Raw genomic sequence first — 16,096 nt, 5'->3', positions numbered from 1 at the left:
CTGTAGACAAACTCACAGTCAACATCATTCTTTTCCAAGGGGTGTCAAGACCATGACACCACTTTGCCTCCCTGCCTCTAGCCCCGTTTCCTTTTGCATAGGGCTCACTTCAGACAACTGATGGCAGTAAAAGTCTGTGCTCAGATGTGGGGTCCCCTTGTCTCCTTTGCCCATGCATGCTTCACCAGAGCCTCAGCAACCAGTCTTGATCGACTTTCCTTGCAGCCAGCTTCCTTTTGCAGGACCCCAAAATAAGAAAATAGCGTTTCTCCCCTCACATGCATCGCTTGCTCCTAGGCATGCCGTTGGTTCTGCCTGACACATGCAGCTGTCAGGTTAGGCGTGACTCCTGCTTTCAGGGTTTGATCCCTGAGTTACCCCCAGGGAGACCCACGGAGAAAGGAAGTACTGGCAGACAGTGGAGGTCTGCACATCTGAAGAGCATGTTCCCATCCACAGCGGATAAGGTGCAAACCAATCTCACAATGTAACTGTCCCTCTCAATAACACTGGCAATGACTCCTCACAGAATAGACTAAATATTTTCCTCTAACTCTTCCTGAAATCGAAATGCTTCCTTCTTATTGCGTCACTGAAGCACTGCACATACCAGAAAACTTGTGCATTTGTAGCACACAGCGCAGTGGCGACAGTATAGTATTCACCGCTGTGCAAGTGTCATTGCGAGCTCACGTTAGGGCACTGTCAGTATCACAGGGAAAGTACTCTTCAACGTTAGCAGTCACTCCCTGGTGCCCACTCCTATGCCTCTGGATCCTGTCCGTACACACTGTGTCACATGTCAGCACTTTATTCCTTTTATTTCCTAGGAGCCTTGCATTACATGAAGGGGCATTCAGCTCAGCCACTGACTGATGGACATTGTGGAACTGCACTTTGGCTAATGTGAGCAGAATAATGCTGTTATGAACATTGAAATTTAAGTTTTTATGTTTCATTCCTCTAGGGTATATGCCTAAAGGTTGATTTGCTAGGTCATGTGATAATCCTGTTTAACTTTTCTAGGAAACAATCAATGGTTTCCAAAGTGGATGCACATTTTACATTTCAACCAGCAGTGTATAAGGGTTCCAGTTTCTCCACTCCTTCAACATGATTTATTACTGCCTTTTGTTAGTTTGTTTTGAGACAGGGTCTCATGGCTGGCATACAACTCATAATCCTAAGGATGATCTTAAACTCTTGATCTGTCTCCACCTCCCAAGTGTCAAGATTACAGGCATGTGTCACCATGTGCAGTGTTCCTGGAATGTGTCTTGATTATTGTTATCTTAGTCAGTGTGGAGTCTGTGTCATGATCTTGATTTTCCTTTTCCCTAAGGACGTATCTGTTATTATATGTTTATTTGCTTTGAAGAAATGGCTATTCAAAACTCCCCTCCTTCCTGGTGTTTTGAGACAGCATCTTGCTGTATAGAACTCACTATGTAGATCAGGCTGGCCATGAATTTGAGATAATGCTGCCTCTGTTTCCCAAACCTTTTGAGTTTTGTTGTTTTTGAAACAGAGTCTTCCTCTGTAGGATAAGCCAGCTAGGCTTACCTTAAATTTGCAGCAATCCTCCTGCCTCAGTCTTGAGTCCTAGGATTACAGGTGTGAGCCACCATAACTGTCTCTGTGGCCAGTTAAAATAGATTGTCATTTTTGTTGCTGGGTTGTAAGAATTCTTTAAATATTCTGGAATGATGTCCTTATGAGATGTATGACTTGCCAACAGTTTCTCCCGTTCTTTTGTAATACAGTCTGTTTGTTTGTTTTGGTTGAGACAGGGTTTCTCTGTAGCCCTGACTGTTCTGGAACTCACTCTGTAGTGATCCACCTGCCTCTGCCTCCCTAGTACTGGGATCAGAGGCCTGCCCTCCCACTGCCCAGCCTGTAATACATTCTTGTATAATTGTTGTTTTGCAGTGGGGGTTGATACAAACTCCTGTGTAACCCAGGATAGCCTCAAACTTGCAATCCTCCTGTCTTAACCAGTGGGATGAGGGGATTATTCGTGTACACTCATGCCCAGCAGTACACATCTGTAATGAAAACGGCTGTCACTTGCCAAAATCCAAGGGACCAAATTTTCAGTTTCCTAATTTCCAGCAAAACAGCCTGACATTCCTATGAATTAAAAAGTTTAGGATCGGAAACTGGAGAGATGGCTCAGCAGTTAAGAGCATTGCCTGCTCTTCCAAAGGTTCTGAGTTCAATTCCCAGCAACCACATGGTGGCTCACAACCATCTGTAATGGGGTCTGGTGCCCTCTTCTGGCCTGCAGGCATACACACAGATAAAATATTGTATACATAATAAAAAATAAATAAATAAAAAAAAATATATTTTTATAAAGTAGTTTAGGATCATCTGGGCAGTGGTGGCACACTCGTTTAATCCCAGCACTCAGGAGGCAGAGACAGGTAGATCTCTATGAGTTCAAGGCCAGCCTGGTCTACAGAGCGAGTTCCAGGACAGGCTCCAAAACTACAGAAGAATCCTATCTCGAAAAACCAAAAAGTTGTTTAAGATCCTTGGAACACAGTTTATACCAGTTCCTCACAGTTCTCTGTGTCAACCATGCATGGCTTGCAGTCCCTAAGGGAAATTTAAATATCTATTGAGATCATTCTGTTGTTTAGGCTTTGGAATAAATACGTTCCCACTGAAATAAAGATGGTATTAGTTACTTCATAAGCAACAGATGTTGGTAAGTACCTGGCATACATTTTTTTCCCAGTCATAGGGATTGAACTCATTTAATCCAGCGAACTCAGAGATTATTTTTCTATTGGTGTTGCGATTTTAGGGAGAAGAAAACCATAATGTTCAGAATTCAGATACTCTAGACCACATCTTATAGCCAGCCAGACAATTAGCAGTAGGTCTGATTACCGTTTATTGTTTCTTTAGTTTCTTAGGTCTTTCGTTAGTATAATTTGATGTTTTGAGATGGGGTCTCTCTGTGTTGCCTAGGCTGGCCCCAAACTCTTGGACTCAAGCAATCCTCCTGCTTCAGCCTCTTGGGTATCTGGAGAAAAAAGCACTTGTTATTTTATTTTTTTCTTGGGTTTCTGTCTTAGTCACTGTCACTTAGTTGCTGTGACGAGACACCGTGACCATGGCAACTTAGAAAGGAGATCATTTACCTGGGCAGTGGCGGCACACGCCTTTAATCCCAGCACTCGGAAGGCAGAGGCAGGTGGATCTCTGTGAGTTTGAGGCCAGTGTGGTCTATAGAGTGGATTCTAGGACAGGGTCCAAAGCTAACAGAGAAACCCTGTCTCGACAGACCATGCCTCACCTAACTCCACCGCTGGATAGCCAGCCCCAACAGTCAGTGCAGTGCACAAGCACTGATGGAAGCAGACACCAGAAGTGGCCTCAGGTGCCGGCTTCCTGTCCGCTGGCAAGGCAAATGGCACCTGGTAGACATGAGCTCCAACCTGTACCACTGGTAGCTGCTTGGCCAGCCTACGATCACTCCAAGGCCTGGGAGACCAGAAGAGAGAATTTACCATATTCCTTCCCAGCTGGGCTGGTCTGTTAGAGAACCACTGCCTGGTGGAGCTAGAGGTACTTGGTCCTGTACCGCTACCTTGCAGCTAAGACTGGAGTGCTGTCTTGGAATAATGCTAAAACTTTATACTGAATTCCAGGGAACGAGACACGTTATTTCCTTTATCAAGTGGGGTAAAGTAATTCATTCACATTTTCTAAACTATTATCCAATTAACTTTTTTGAACTTACCTTTACTACAATCTAAAGTCATTGACATATACATTTTAAGTTTACAACCTTGCCATCATCACAAGATAACATTTATTGGATGATAAATTGCACATCAAATGCACACAGTCACAGTTGAGAGACTCCAATCTAGAGCTAAGACCAATGGGAATGTGTCAGAAACAGTAAAGCTGAAAGAAACACAGAAAGCGCATACGGAAAGCATTAACTAGGCATCAAAATAAATAGACATGGGAAAGTATTTTTAGGTTTCTATAAATGAATTAGGTTGTATCCCAGTTCTCCCTAGACCGTTCTTACAGACGAGAATCTCAGTTCAAAGAGACAAACACCTGTAGTTAGCCTTAAAGAGATAGATAATAGTCATTTTATATTACATAAATAGTTCTAATATACAAGACTAAAACAGTTAAATATACAATTTTCCATTTTAACAAATAGTCAAAGCAAAAGCAGTTTCCTAATCACTGCAACACTCAAAATAGGTTTTTTTTTTCATAAAAGCTATACCCTACATCTCCCTTTGAATACATATACAGTAAATCAGATTATTTAAAGCAAAGTATCTTTTCAGATTGGCATCTTACATTACAGTCACCGGACACTACTACTTAATTTTTTTAAAGAATTTTTTATGATTGATTTAACTTTATGTGCAATGGTGTGAAGGTGTCAGATCACACAGGAACTGGATTTACAATCACTTATGAGCTGCCATGTGGGTGTTGGGCATTGAACCTGGGTCCTCTGAAGAGCAGTCGGTGCTCTTAACCTCCCAGCCATCTCTCCAGCTACTACTTAAATTTCTGGAACTTGAGGCATCAAAGACAAAAATGTCATTTGTTTTAACTGCCTGAGTTACTGGCCAGCTGTCTTCAGGGTCGCAGAGCATGTGAACAGATTGTTATTTGTAGCAGCACAGTTCTCGACAAAATGATTCAACAACACAATCTGACATCACTTAAAGTGCAAACACTGGCATCTAACTTCCACTGGGAAATGCTGTTGTCATCAATGATGACAGTTTAACACAACTCGGTATGCACAGAATCATATTAAAGAACTGTTTTAGTCACATTTACATCATCACATCAGCAAAACCCACCAAGTTTGAGTCATTTTTTCAGTACAAATTTCCACACTTCATAGTGTCGACACCGCTCCTACAACATGCAGTTAGCCGACTATTCAGGGGGTCAACACCCCTCCTACATGTAGTTAGCCAACCATTCAGGGGGTCAACACCCCTCCTACATGTAGTTAGCCGACCATTCAGGGGGTCAACACCCCTCCTACATGTAGTTAGCTGACCATTCAGGGGGTCAACACCCCTCCTACATGTAGTTAGCCAACCATTCAGAGCAATACACATACATTTCATTTTTATCCCTATATTGACTGTTTCCAATATGTTATTAGCACCTAACATAACTTATCCTGGGTTAAGAGATTTCTTATGTGATCTATCCTAGTGGGCAATACAGTTAGGATGATGAAAAGGCCATTATCATGAAAAGAGCTGAAATACCATTGCAGCTCTTCCTTCAATTCCTTGGGTGCAGAGCAGCTTGAGAATAACGTACAACTAATGTTTTTAGAAATAAGTACACAATAAGGAAACAACTAAAAATGTGCCTATTTCACAGTAACTGTTTTTTCCTTTTTTACCAGTCACCAATAATATACCACAGGCCATTTAATTACTCTCACATATAGTAATGATTTTTATAAAAGTGTCTTTTTTCTAATCTTCAAAGTCTGGAGAATGCAGAAAACTACAAACACTGAGAGGTAAATTGTGAATTTCACGTGAAGATGTGCAGCAGTGCCTGCAGCATAGACTCACCTGTTTTTGTTTCCCTAGCAGCAAAAAAAGAGGGTGACAACGTCCATCTTTAGGTCAGCCACATTTGTCCGGGTACCTTCTGACACATTTCTCTTTTGTTCTTTGTAAGGGCCTCTTTGCCAGTTCCATTCCCCATCCTATAACTCAAGGGTCTTCACTGAAATATTAGAGCCTATGCAGGAGCACACCACGTCCCTGCTCTGAGAAACAGACAGTGGGAAACTAACACTCTTGTGGCTGTTTCACAACAACCATATCCCAGAGTTAGCTAAGGCTTCAGAGAACCTTCCTATACAATTCAAAGCATCTCCGACGAAGGGCTGAAGAGACCAGAAGGCTATTTTAAATGTGAGACCCCCAACTCCCTGACAGAATGATGGTTTATATCCTAAATTTGGAGAAACAGCCAGGTCTGACCTTGACACACAGATCACACCGTCTCAACTGTGGATAAATTGAAATAGTGATCTCCAGGAGAGGGACGACAAGTGAGGCAAGGCTGCTGATTCAGTTTTCCTCACTCGGCAACAGCGACCTTCCTGTCTTTAGTAAATACGGAGTGCTTAGTTGCGCAGCTGGCATCTTTTGTACATAAAACCCTCAACCTGCTCTTCTGTAGAAGAGACGATTCCCAGGTACTACATTTTAGCCACTGGCCCTCAAGAGGGCTTTATTTTTGTGCATGAAATTTCCTAGCAGTAATTCCATTTTAGTAAATACTACATTTTTACAGTCTATTTAGACAGAATGAAATCAATCATAAATGCATATTAGCCGAAAGACCATATAGTTTTAGTGATAGGTATATAATCAATTTTGTTGTAAAGTGTAGTTCTGTAAGAATGTATACTTACAACATTCTTTGGTTCTTTTAATAACCACACTATATGACAATATTTTGTTCTAATATTTATCTGTGATACCAGTACCTAAAGACATATGTGTTATCAGTTATTTTGGTTAAAAACTCAATAATCCTATTGTATTTTTCTTTGGAAGTGGACAGGAAATGTTACAATTTAATAGTCTCTAGCCACTTCGTGGTGTCATAACACCTTCCAGCACTCAGGAGTCTGAGGCAGGCAGATCTCTTGAGTTTGAGGCTAGCCTGGTGAACAGAGGGAGTTCCAGGACAAGCAGGGCTATACAGAGAAACCCCATCTCAAAATGGAAAAAACCCCAAATCTCTGGTTTGATACAGTGACAAGAATTTCAAGCATGAAGCTGTAGAGAGTCTTCTGTTGCTTTTTAAGAGCAACGAAATCTAGTTTTGGATAAGAATACGGACATAATGGGCTTCAGATAGTAAGGCCCAGGGCAGCCTCCATGCCTGCAGTTCCCCTCCCTCCCCAGCATCCTTGTCTCCTAGTGTTAACCTGTGGCACAAATACCAACAGATAGTGCAGTGTCACAAAATGAGTGGCCTTGGGAATTAGAAAGCACCTGAATTTAGATGTTACCCTCACCAGTGTGACGTTTTGTGTGTGTAGCAAAGCATTGACTTTACCTTCTGAAAGCTTCCATTTATTTGTAAAACGTGGACAGTCCTTTTCTCTCAGATTCTGTTGAAGATTAAACAAAATAATATATCCACACTATTTAGCATGCTCTCTTCAAAAAGTAGTTCTAATTACTCATAGCCAGCCAGGATGTGCTTCAGTGGAGATCTAGAGGCAGATCCCTTCAGAGAGGAGCAAGTACTCCCACGAAGTTTAACTGCTAGAGAAGTCAGGGCCTGCCCCTGCCATCAGGTCTGAAAATGGGAAATGCACAAATAATGTTACCCAGCTGTTAACTAGCTGCATATGATGGTACATACCAGTAATCCTAGCACTTGGGAGATGTGAACAGGAAAATGACGATTTTTGAGGCCAGCCTGGGCTACACAGCAAGAACCCACACACACACACACTTAAGAAAACAAAAGTGGCCCATTTGGTAACTTTATATGGAGTCCTTAACTAGAAATTCACAGTTCAAACAAAATAGTCCATACAAACATTTCACTGAAATAATTTTAACAAGAAAAGTACAAAAACAAATATAAATACATTCATTTTCCTAGATACTAATGTATAGAACTGGCAAAAAATAAATAAATCTCCTCTTCCTAAAATTCTTAGAAACCAACTTTTTTTAAAAAAAATGTAGAAATAACCTTCATTTTAACAAAAACTGAATTATTCTGGTTTTTGAGACAGGGTCCCACATTTAGCTCTGGCTGTCCTGGAACTATGTAGACCAGACTGGTCTCAGACTCTCAGAGATTCACACCTGCCTCTGCCTCCCAAGTGCTGGGATTAAAGGTGTGTGCCACCACACCCAGCAGTCAAAAGCCAAATTTTAAAGTTTTTTGTTTCTCTGGCTCATATAAATGAAATCTGATCAGGAACTGAGTTCAAATCCTCGCTTCACATGCTATGTATGTAACATTATGTCGCCTCAGTTCTAATCAGAGGTAATAAATAATACTGCCTACGTTACCTGGAATGTGTGTAAAGTGCTTGCTTAGCGTAATGCTGCACATAAGCGGTTTCCCATCATAAAGACACTGAGAAGCTCACACAGTGGCAAAGCTTGTATTTACTTGGTGTTTCTCCTGTGGGTTCGTTTGTGAGTGATGAGATGCAGATTCACTCGGAAGCTCTTCCCACACACCGTGCATTTGAAGGGTTCTTCTTTGATGTGCTGCTTCTCGTGGGATGCAAGTTCTGAATCTAAAGCAAAGGTTTTTCCACATGTCTTACACTTATGAGGTTTTTCCATGTCATGAATGGTTTGATGAGAAACAAGCTCCGAGAAACAAGGAAAGGTCATGTCACAATCAAGACACTGTAAGGGTTTGAATCTGGAGAATGAAAAAAAGTCTTCATCATCAGTACTGCAGTTCTTAGAGTCCTCCTTATGATCCTTCTCAGGGAGAGCAGGGTACGAGGGGTGCTCCAAGCTCTTCTCACACTGGCTGTGCTGGTATGGGGTGTCTGATGAGCCTGTGTTTTCAGGCAAAGCCAGATTTGTTTCCTGACAGTATGGTTGATCACGGTCAGCACATTCATAAGATTTTTTATCAGTATGACTCTTCTGATGTTCCGCCAATCCTGGGAGCCACATAAAACTTCTCCCACATACATTACATGTATATGGGTTCTCCTTTATATGGCTCTTCATGTGCCGGGACAGGTGTGACTGCTGCCGGAAGCTGGCAGCACACTTGGTACACTTGTAAGGCTTCTCACCAGTGTGGATTCTCTTATGTGTCCTCAGGTTGGCTCTGTGACTGAAGGTCTTCTCACAGGTACTACATTTATACTTTTTCTCTCCTGAATGGATTTTCTGATGCAAAACAAGGTATGTGTTATCACTGAAGCTTTGGTCACAGTCAGGACACTTGTACACATTTGTGGCTTCTTCCCAGGGAACTTCAATAATGTCAGAAAGTGTTTTGACTCCTAAACACTGAGATAATTCTACTAATGGGGTTTGGTTTTCAATGGTAACTAAGAGGCTTATAACCTTGGTCTTACAAGTCAAAGTTCCCCCTGACATCTTCCTTTCATGCATTCCAATGTCATGCTCAGATTTTTCAGAGTAGTGGCCATGGGGTGAGGCAATGGAGTACGTTTCTAGAGACAGCTCTTCAAGTTCCATAGACTCTAGGCTTAACTGCTGATTGGTCTCAATCTTGTCTTCCCCTCCTGCTGATAAAAGCAAAACAAAGGAAAACATAGACACCACCTTCATGTGACAGTAAAGAAAGAACAAGTTAGTTACTCTGAAGAGCAGAGACTGAACACGGATTAGCTAATTACCCAGACACTAATAAATACAAAAATCAGGAGCCAACAGGCTCTCTTGACTTCCAAAAATCAAAAGTCTGTCCATGTGGGTGGACTGCAAGGTTCCAGGTCAATCTGCAAAAAGAAGGAGCAGAGAATGACTCTAAGGGTCTGGTGAGATGGGTACTGAGGATAGTCTTGGTAGGCGGTGCCTAGAAATGGAGTTTTTTTGTTTATTTAGGTTTTAGGAATTTTTCTTCATCTCAAATGAGAGTTGAGTGGCGGTGGTGGGGCACGCCTTTAATCCCAGCACTTGGGAGGCAGAGGCAGGCGAATCTCTGTGAGTTCGAGACCAGCCTGGTCTACAAGAGCTAGTTCCAGGACAGACTCCAAAACCAAAAAAAAAAAAAAAAAAAGAAAACTCAAATGAGAGTTGAGTAGTCAAAACTACTAGAGATCAGACATATCAGAAAAAAGAAAACAAACTATTTTTCTACTTTAATAAACATCCAAATATTAAAAATAGTTTTATATCCTAGAGGGTCTATAAAATTTCATCCTTCGTGGAAGAATGATAATAAAGGTGCTGTGTAGACTTCAGGGAAATATTCTTATCTCAGGGAGGGCTAACAAAACCTAAACCCAGCACAAAGAATTCTTTTTAAATATTTTCCCAACATAGCCATCACTAAATACCCATAGGTGTATAGCTGCAGATTCAACTAATTGCAAACTGAAGATTTTCTTTATTTCTTTTTGAAATCACATCTATAGGGGCTGGAGAGATGATTTAGTTGTTAAGAGCACTGGCTGCTCTTCCAGAGGATCTGGGTTCAATTCCCAGCACCCATATGACAGCTCTCAACTGTCTGTAACTTCAGCTCCATGGGATCCTACACCCTCTTCTGATGTCCTCAGGCAACAGGCATGCACACGGTACACAGACATACATGGAAGCAAAATATTCACACACATAAAAATAAAATAAACCTTTAAAAAATCAAAACAAAAAATAATCAACATCTAAAACTCCAGTAAAACTTTGCGAGGCATGCAAAGAATAGGAATCCTCAATTCATAACAAGGAGAAAAACCAGTCAATAAAAATAGATCCAGAAATGGCATATGATTATAATTAGTGTGTCCACATGCCTTTAATTCTAGCACTTGGAGGCAGAGATGGTGGATCTCTGTGCATTCAAGGCCAGCCTGGACTATATAGGGAGTCCAGGACAGCCAGGGCTACAGAGAGGCCCTGTCTCAAAAAAAAAAAAAAAAAAAAATCAGCAAAGAAAGTAGCTATTACAAATATACTACATATTTATAAATATATTTATTTATATTATAATACATTTATAACTATAAACATAAATTTATAAAACAAACATTTAAGAGAAGGTGGAGAAGAACATGAACATGACAAAAGTGGAAAATATAAGTCATGAATTATGAAAAATAGTTTAGGTACTCAACCCTCCACAAGACATATTGTCTATTCAGGCGTAAGGATGCTGCACATGGTTACCCTTCAGTGAGAAAAGTCAAAACACCCCCTTAAAAGAAAATTTGTTCCCAATTTTTAGCAAATGACAATAATCTATACCTAATCAAGTTTTTCAAGTAAAATTGACTTTAAAAATTATTTCAGGAAATTACAAGGTATTGGTACATAGTATATGAAACCATGGTCACCACCGTAGACTGGGTTTCTTTCAAGAAATCATTTAAAGGCTCAGGAGATGGCTCGACAGATAAAATGTTCATTGTGTTAACTAAGGAGTTTGAACCCCAGCACCAATAAAAGGTTGATGTGGTCCACTTGTGACCGCAGCATTCAGAAAGTGGAGAGGGGATCCCAAGGCAAGCTGGCTAGCTAGACTCAGTAAATAAGAGTATTGAGTGACTGAGAAAGAACACGTGACATCCTCTGGCCTCCACACACACACACACACACACACACACACACTCACACACACACTCTCTCTCTCTCTCTCACACACACACATACACACACACACACACATGTCCCACTTCACCACCAATGTGGACAAGTCAAGAAATTCTCATCCTAGAACTGATGAGAGTTCCATAATTCAGGAAAACTGTTTTACCTGTCGAGTCCAAATCCTCAAAACGCTCCAACGAGGCTTCTCCGCTGTTGGTCTTCTGGGCAGGCTGCAGACTCACACATTCCTCTTGAGAGAAATACACATCCAGATCTTCAAACAGCAACGGTCCCTAAAACAGGAGAACCCTGTTAGTACAAGAAGCTAGCAGTCAGTTCAAGTGTTAATCTAGGAATGCTGAAGAGCTAAACCCTCACATACCAAAAAGGGCTTGGTGTAAAATATTCCTCGACGAGGGATTCTACAAGTAGGGTTAGGAGGGAAATCATAAACGTAAATTTTCAGACAGTGGTGTGAGGACCAAGACAGTACACCGTGAGAATGTAGCTTTTCCCGAAAAAAACAAAAAACAAAAAAACAAAAACGAGTGAACAATTCTTGTGGAGAAAGTTAGGTAACGGTGCGCTGAGAAGAGGGGAAGGGGGGGGGGGGGAGACTGGCCAGCCCAGTAAGAAGCCTGAGATGGTTTTCAGGAATTTCCTCCATCCTTTGCAGTCTTGTCTGTCTTCCTCCTCACCGTGATTGCTCAGCCCCTCCCACCACTTCAAGATCTAGTTCGCTCCTAATTTTTAATCGGCGCGTTGCGGTGATTAAAAAATCACCTAGACGTTATTATCATTATTCAACAGGTGTGGAGCCTAGAAATCTGCCACTTGAAGAAGCATTCCCGCAAGACACTTTGAGGACTGTTACAGAGCCCGTGTCAAGAGCTCTGCTCCCCATCTGGTGACTCTGAAGAGGAAGTTGGTAAGCCTAGGAACGAAGACAGCTTGGTTTGAACGGGCTGAGGAGGCAGCCACGAGTCGGGACCTGTGTGTCTAACCCAGCTCCGAGGAGGCCAGGCAGCTGTAGGAAAATAACGACAGAATTCACCTGGTCATCTGACGTGGGGCGCGTGGACGCCATCTGGGGAAGCTAAGGGGAACTTCTTCAAGTCCCCACGATGGGACAACACATCAAGCGGAGAGAACAGTCCCTAGAATCTACGACTCGGCTGCCAGGCCTTTCCACTCTCCCCTCAGGTTCCTCGAAACCCTCAAGCTCCTTTGAGAATCGGAGGTGACGGCTTCTTCCAAAGCAGCCTTGAAACGGACCCGCTCACCCGCTCGGGGGCACAGACAGTCTCACCCAGCCCGGCAGAAGCGGCCCGAAGCCACGCCCAGCCGAGACGCGACAAAGGAGGCGGAGGCCACCACAAAACTCCCACGCTCCCATGCTCCCCACGCAGAAGCTGTGGGGAAACCGCCGGAAGCGACGCGCCCCCGGCTCACCATCCTGCATCCTGATTGGTCAGCGTGCTCCCAAGGCGGCGGTCCCTCTTTAATGGACCAATTGAGCACCTTCCTGAGGACCAGCGTCGCACCGGGCAACTGAGAGACGTTACTTATTCCTGAGCTTCTACAAGAAGCTATTTCCGGTTCCATCGGCTGGGTCTCCGTGGTGAGTGCCCGGCCTGTTGACGGGCTCAATTGGAGCTGTAGGATGGCGTCCGAGGTACCTGGTGATGCCAGAACAGAGGCGGGAACACCGTGGAGTCGGTCACGGAATGTAGCACACAGACGCTGTGGGCCTGAGGTTTTTATCAGAGCGGGTGAGGTGAATGAGAGGCCTCCAGGACTAGCTTGGGCCCGAGCCCTGTGTCTCAGATGAGTTGTGGGGTCACGGTTATTAAGAAGTTGCCTTGTGCAATCGGAAGTTCAGGCCAGGTTACCCCGGTTGCTAGTGTCCGACCCAAAGTATTTTAGGGGCACCGGGCATTGTACCCCACAGACGTATTCAATAGAATGACTGGGACCCTTAGCTGATATCGAGCTGATTTCCATCGTTTTGTACCTCACACTGGACCTGCTTCAAGCAAATGTCTTGTAACTGACATTGAGTAGTGAATTATAGATTCAAAATAAGAAAGTCGCTCTTTCCAGAACTGCCGCTAATTGGATAACTGTGCCCAAATGTTTCCTTTATGGTATTGAGGGTGAACCTATGGCTTCACACAGCGTAGACAAACACTCCACCGCAGCAGATGTCTCCGGGCCCCACCCTTTCTTTTTAAACTTTAAAAGATGTTGATTCAGGCTTGAATTCACCGTGTGGCCCCAGCAGGCTCTGAATTGAGGATCGTCTTGCCTCAGTAACCCTCGTAGTGGGCAGCCACCCAGACTGGACAGCTTTTAACTTTGCTCTCCTCAACTGCAGAGTCCATGGTGCTTCTCGTTGGTAATTTAAAATATAATTTTTTTTAAAAAAAATTGCCAGTTTATGAAGGTGTTTTGGGGAGGAGAGCAACAACAGGATTAGTACCTTGCAAATTCTCCCAATTCTCTCTCACTTTATCTCTTTAGAGATAGGGTCTTACTCTATGACCTTGTCTGCTCTAAAACTTCTGAAACTTGTTAAACCAGGCTGGCCTCCAACATAGAGAGAGACCTGCCTCTGCTTCCCAAACTTCTGGGAGTAAAGGAGAGCACCACCATGCCCAGCACCAACATTTTTTTTTTTTTTTTGAGACAGGGTTTCTCTGTGTAATAATAGCTCAGGCTGGCCTCAAAAACCACAGAGCTCTGCCTGCCTCTACCTCCTGATTGCTAGGATTAAAGGTGTGCGCCACCACTGCCCAGCAGTCAACATAATTTCATTTAGCATCCTGATAACAGTGGGATACAGATGATACATGCTAAGTTTTATTGTCTTGTGTGTCCATCCCACATTTATCAAGAATGAAGACTCACTAGGGCTTGACCTCCCTGCTTCAGTGCAGTGCTCTGGGAGAAGAAAAAATGGAAGTAGAAACCCCTACACATCACCAATAGTTATTAAAGGACCATCTACTGATAACTAAGTTGTCTGAAAATGGATCACTAGAGAGGCTACATAAAGGGCCCCAGGATAAAAGAGAAAAATGCTTCAATGACAGGCAAAAGAATAAGAGCAAACTCCCCTACAGACCATTTCAAAACACAAAAAATATACTGAGGAAGTATGTAGGGTCCTAAAGCAAAGGGATGTCTTGATGGAACTCATGCCCATCTTTCTCCTCGTTTTGTGCTTGCCATTTTTTTTCCATAAATGTCTCACTTGGGCTAAGAAGAATCTCTTGATACAGAGCTATGGTCCTTTATTGAATCCTGTGTCGATTATTACAAAGATATAAGCAAATTTCAATAACCAGAAAGTAATAACTTAGTCTCTAACCAGGGAAAAGGTCAGCCCTGAAATGGGTGAGTCAAAATTGTCCTCAGCCCACCTGGGCAGTGGTGGCGCACACCTTTAATATCCCAGCACTCCAGAGGCAGAGGCAGGTGGATCTCTGTGAGGCCAGCCTGCTCTACAGAGCGAGTTCCAAGACAGCCAAAGCTACACAGAGAAACCCTGCCTTGAAGAGCCAAAAAAATTTTTCCTCAGCCCTTGTGTTAAGTGCCAGGCCAAACAAGTGGAGCAAGAAGCATGAAACATGCAAACTTGGAACTTGCTTAAAGAGATGAGACAGAAAGTCTGTGGTGAGCAGAGATGGGAACCAGTAGAGTACTTGCCTACCATGGTGTGGTCCCCAGCTCCACACCTCAGGTGTGATGATGCACGTGCCCTCTACTAACGAGTACCTTACAAACTGAGCGGGGCAGAAAACCAGGGTCTCTAAGGGAGTTGAAGATTAGATAGCTATAGTTATAATTTACCAGACACAGAAAGTTATGTTCGAAAGTAAATTAGGTACAAGACTTTGGACTCACCAAGATATAGATATAAAATATTTTCTCTGAATTTGTCAAATGAAAATGGACTAGACATTATTGATGTATTTATTCCCTGTATTTATTGTATACAGTCATTGTACTTACTGTATATAGGTTTCTTATATTAGTTATAGCCTTTTTTATTTTAGACAAAAGGGGGAAATGCAGTGGCATTTCAATTGTATTTTAATAAATAAAGGCTTCCTGAAGATCTGAGAGTAAAACAGTCCCACTGCTTAGCCTTACAAACCAGTTTATGGTAACATACACTTTTAATCTCAGTAGCCATAATGACACGCACATTTAATCCCAGTAGCCACACTAGTTGCCACAGAAACTGGGTGGTGCATGCCTTTAATGACAGTGTTGTACGCCCTGAATCCCAGCCCTAGAGAGGATTATAAAATGGGAGAAAACAGCTCTTAGACATGCAGTCTCCTTCTGAGATTCCAGGAGCAGGAAAGCCTTTTCAGACTGAGGTTGAGGTAAGAGCCAGTGGCTGTTTTGCTTTTCAGATCTTCAGGTTGAACCCCAGTTTCTGACCCTGAGCTTTTACTACTAGTGCTTCAAAGGCAGAAGTAGATGTTGGTCAATAAACTGTCTGTCCGCTGAGCTTACCATGAAGAAGCTTATTTTTAAAGTTTGTTTACTAGGTCCTGGAAAAGATGTGTTCAGGTGTTTCCTGGAAAGGCTGCTTTTGAAAAAGTATTGCCAAGAAAATTGTGATCCAAATGAAGGACTTGTGGATTTTAATGATGAATGGTGTCATTGAAACCAATTTGTTCCTTGGCTTTTGTCCTCAACAGTTGGCATACTATAAAGGCCCTGGGTGGATATTTCATTGCAAAATGAGGACAGCACCT

At 42.6% G+C, this 16,096-nt stretch overlaps 1 protein-coding gene across 4 annotated transcripts in view; it reads right to left on the bottom strand.

The window, feature by feature from the left end:
• Positions 1 to 3,160: 3,160 nt before the first annotated feature.
• The window catches only part of Znf597 (zinc finger protein 597), an 18,501-nt gene continuing 5,565 nt past the window's right edge, over positions 3,161 to 16,096 (bottom strand). Inside the window, exons 1-4 of one of the 4 annotated variants that reach the window (XR_009057382.1) lie at positions 12,376 to 13,447; positions 11,488 to 11,614; positions 8,085 to 9,298; positions 3,161 to 7,353 (exon numbers count right to left, since the gene is read on the bottom strand). Coding sequence is in view for 3 of the 4 variants with exons in the window: in XM_057773773.1 (XP_057629756.1) it covers positions 8,184 to 9,298; positions 11,488 to 11,614; positions 12,376 to 12,408 (1,275 nt within the window). In the remaining variant the exon portion in view is untranslated. Of the gene's footprint in view, positions 9,299 to 11,487; positions 11,615 to 12,375; positions 13,448 to 16,096 lie in introns of those variants that run through there. The other 3 variants (XM_057773773.1, XM_057773775.1, XM_057773776.1) reach the window with 3 other exon arrangements.

The sequence above is a fragment of the Chionomys nivalis genome, chromosome 7, assembly GCF_950005125.1.
Source record: "Chionomys nivalis chromosome 7, mChiNiv1.1, whole genome shotgun sequence".
NCBI classification, from domain to species: domain Eukaryota; kingdom Metazoa; phylum Chordata; class Mammalia; order Rodentia; family Cricetidae; genus Chionomys; species Chionomys nivalis.
Note: the sequence above shows the minus strand (reverse complement) of the source record. Positions and strands in the feature narration are given on the sequence as shown.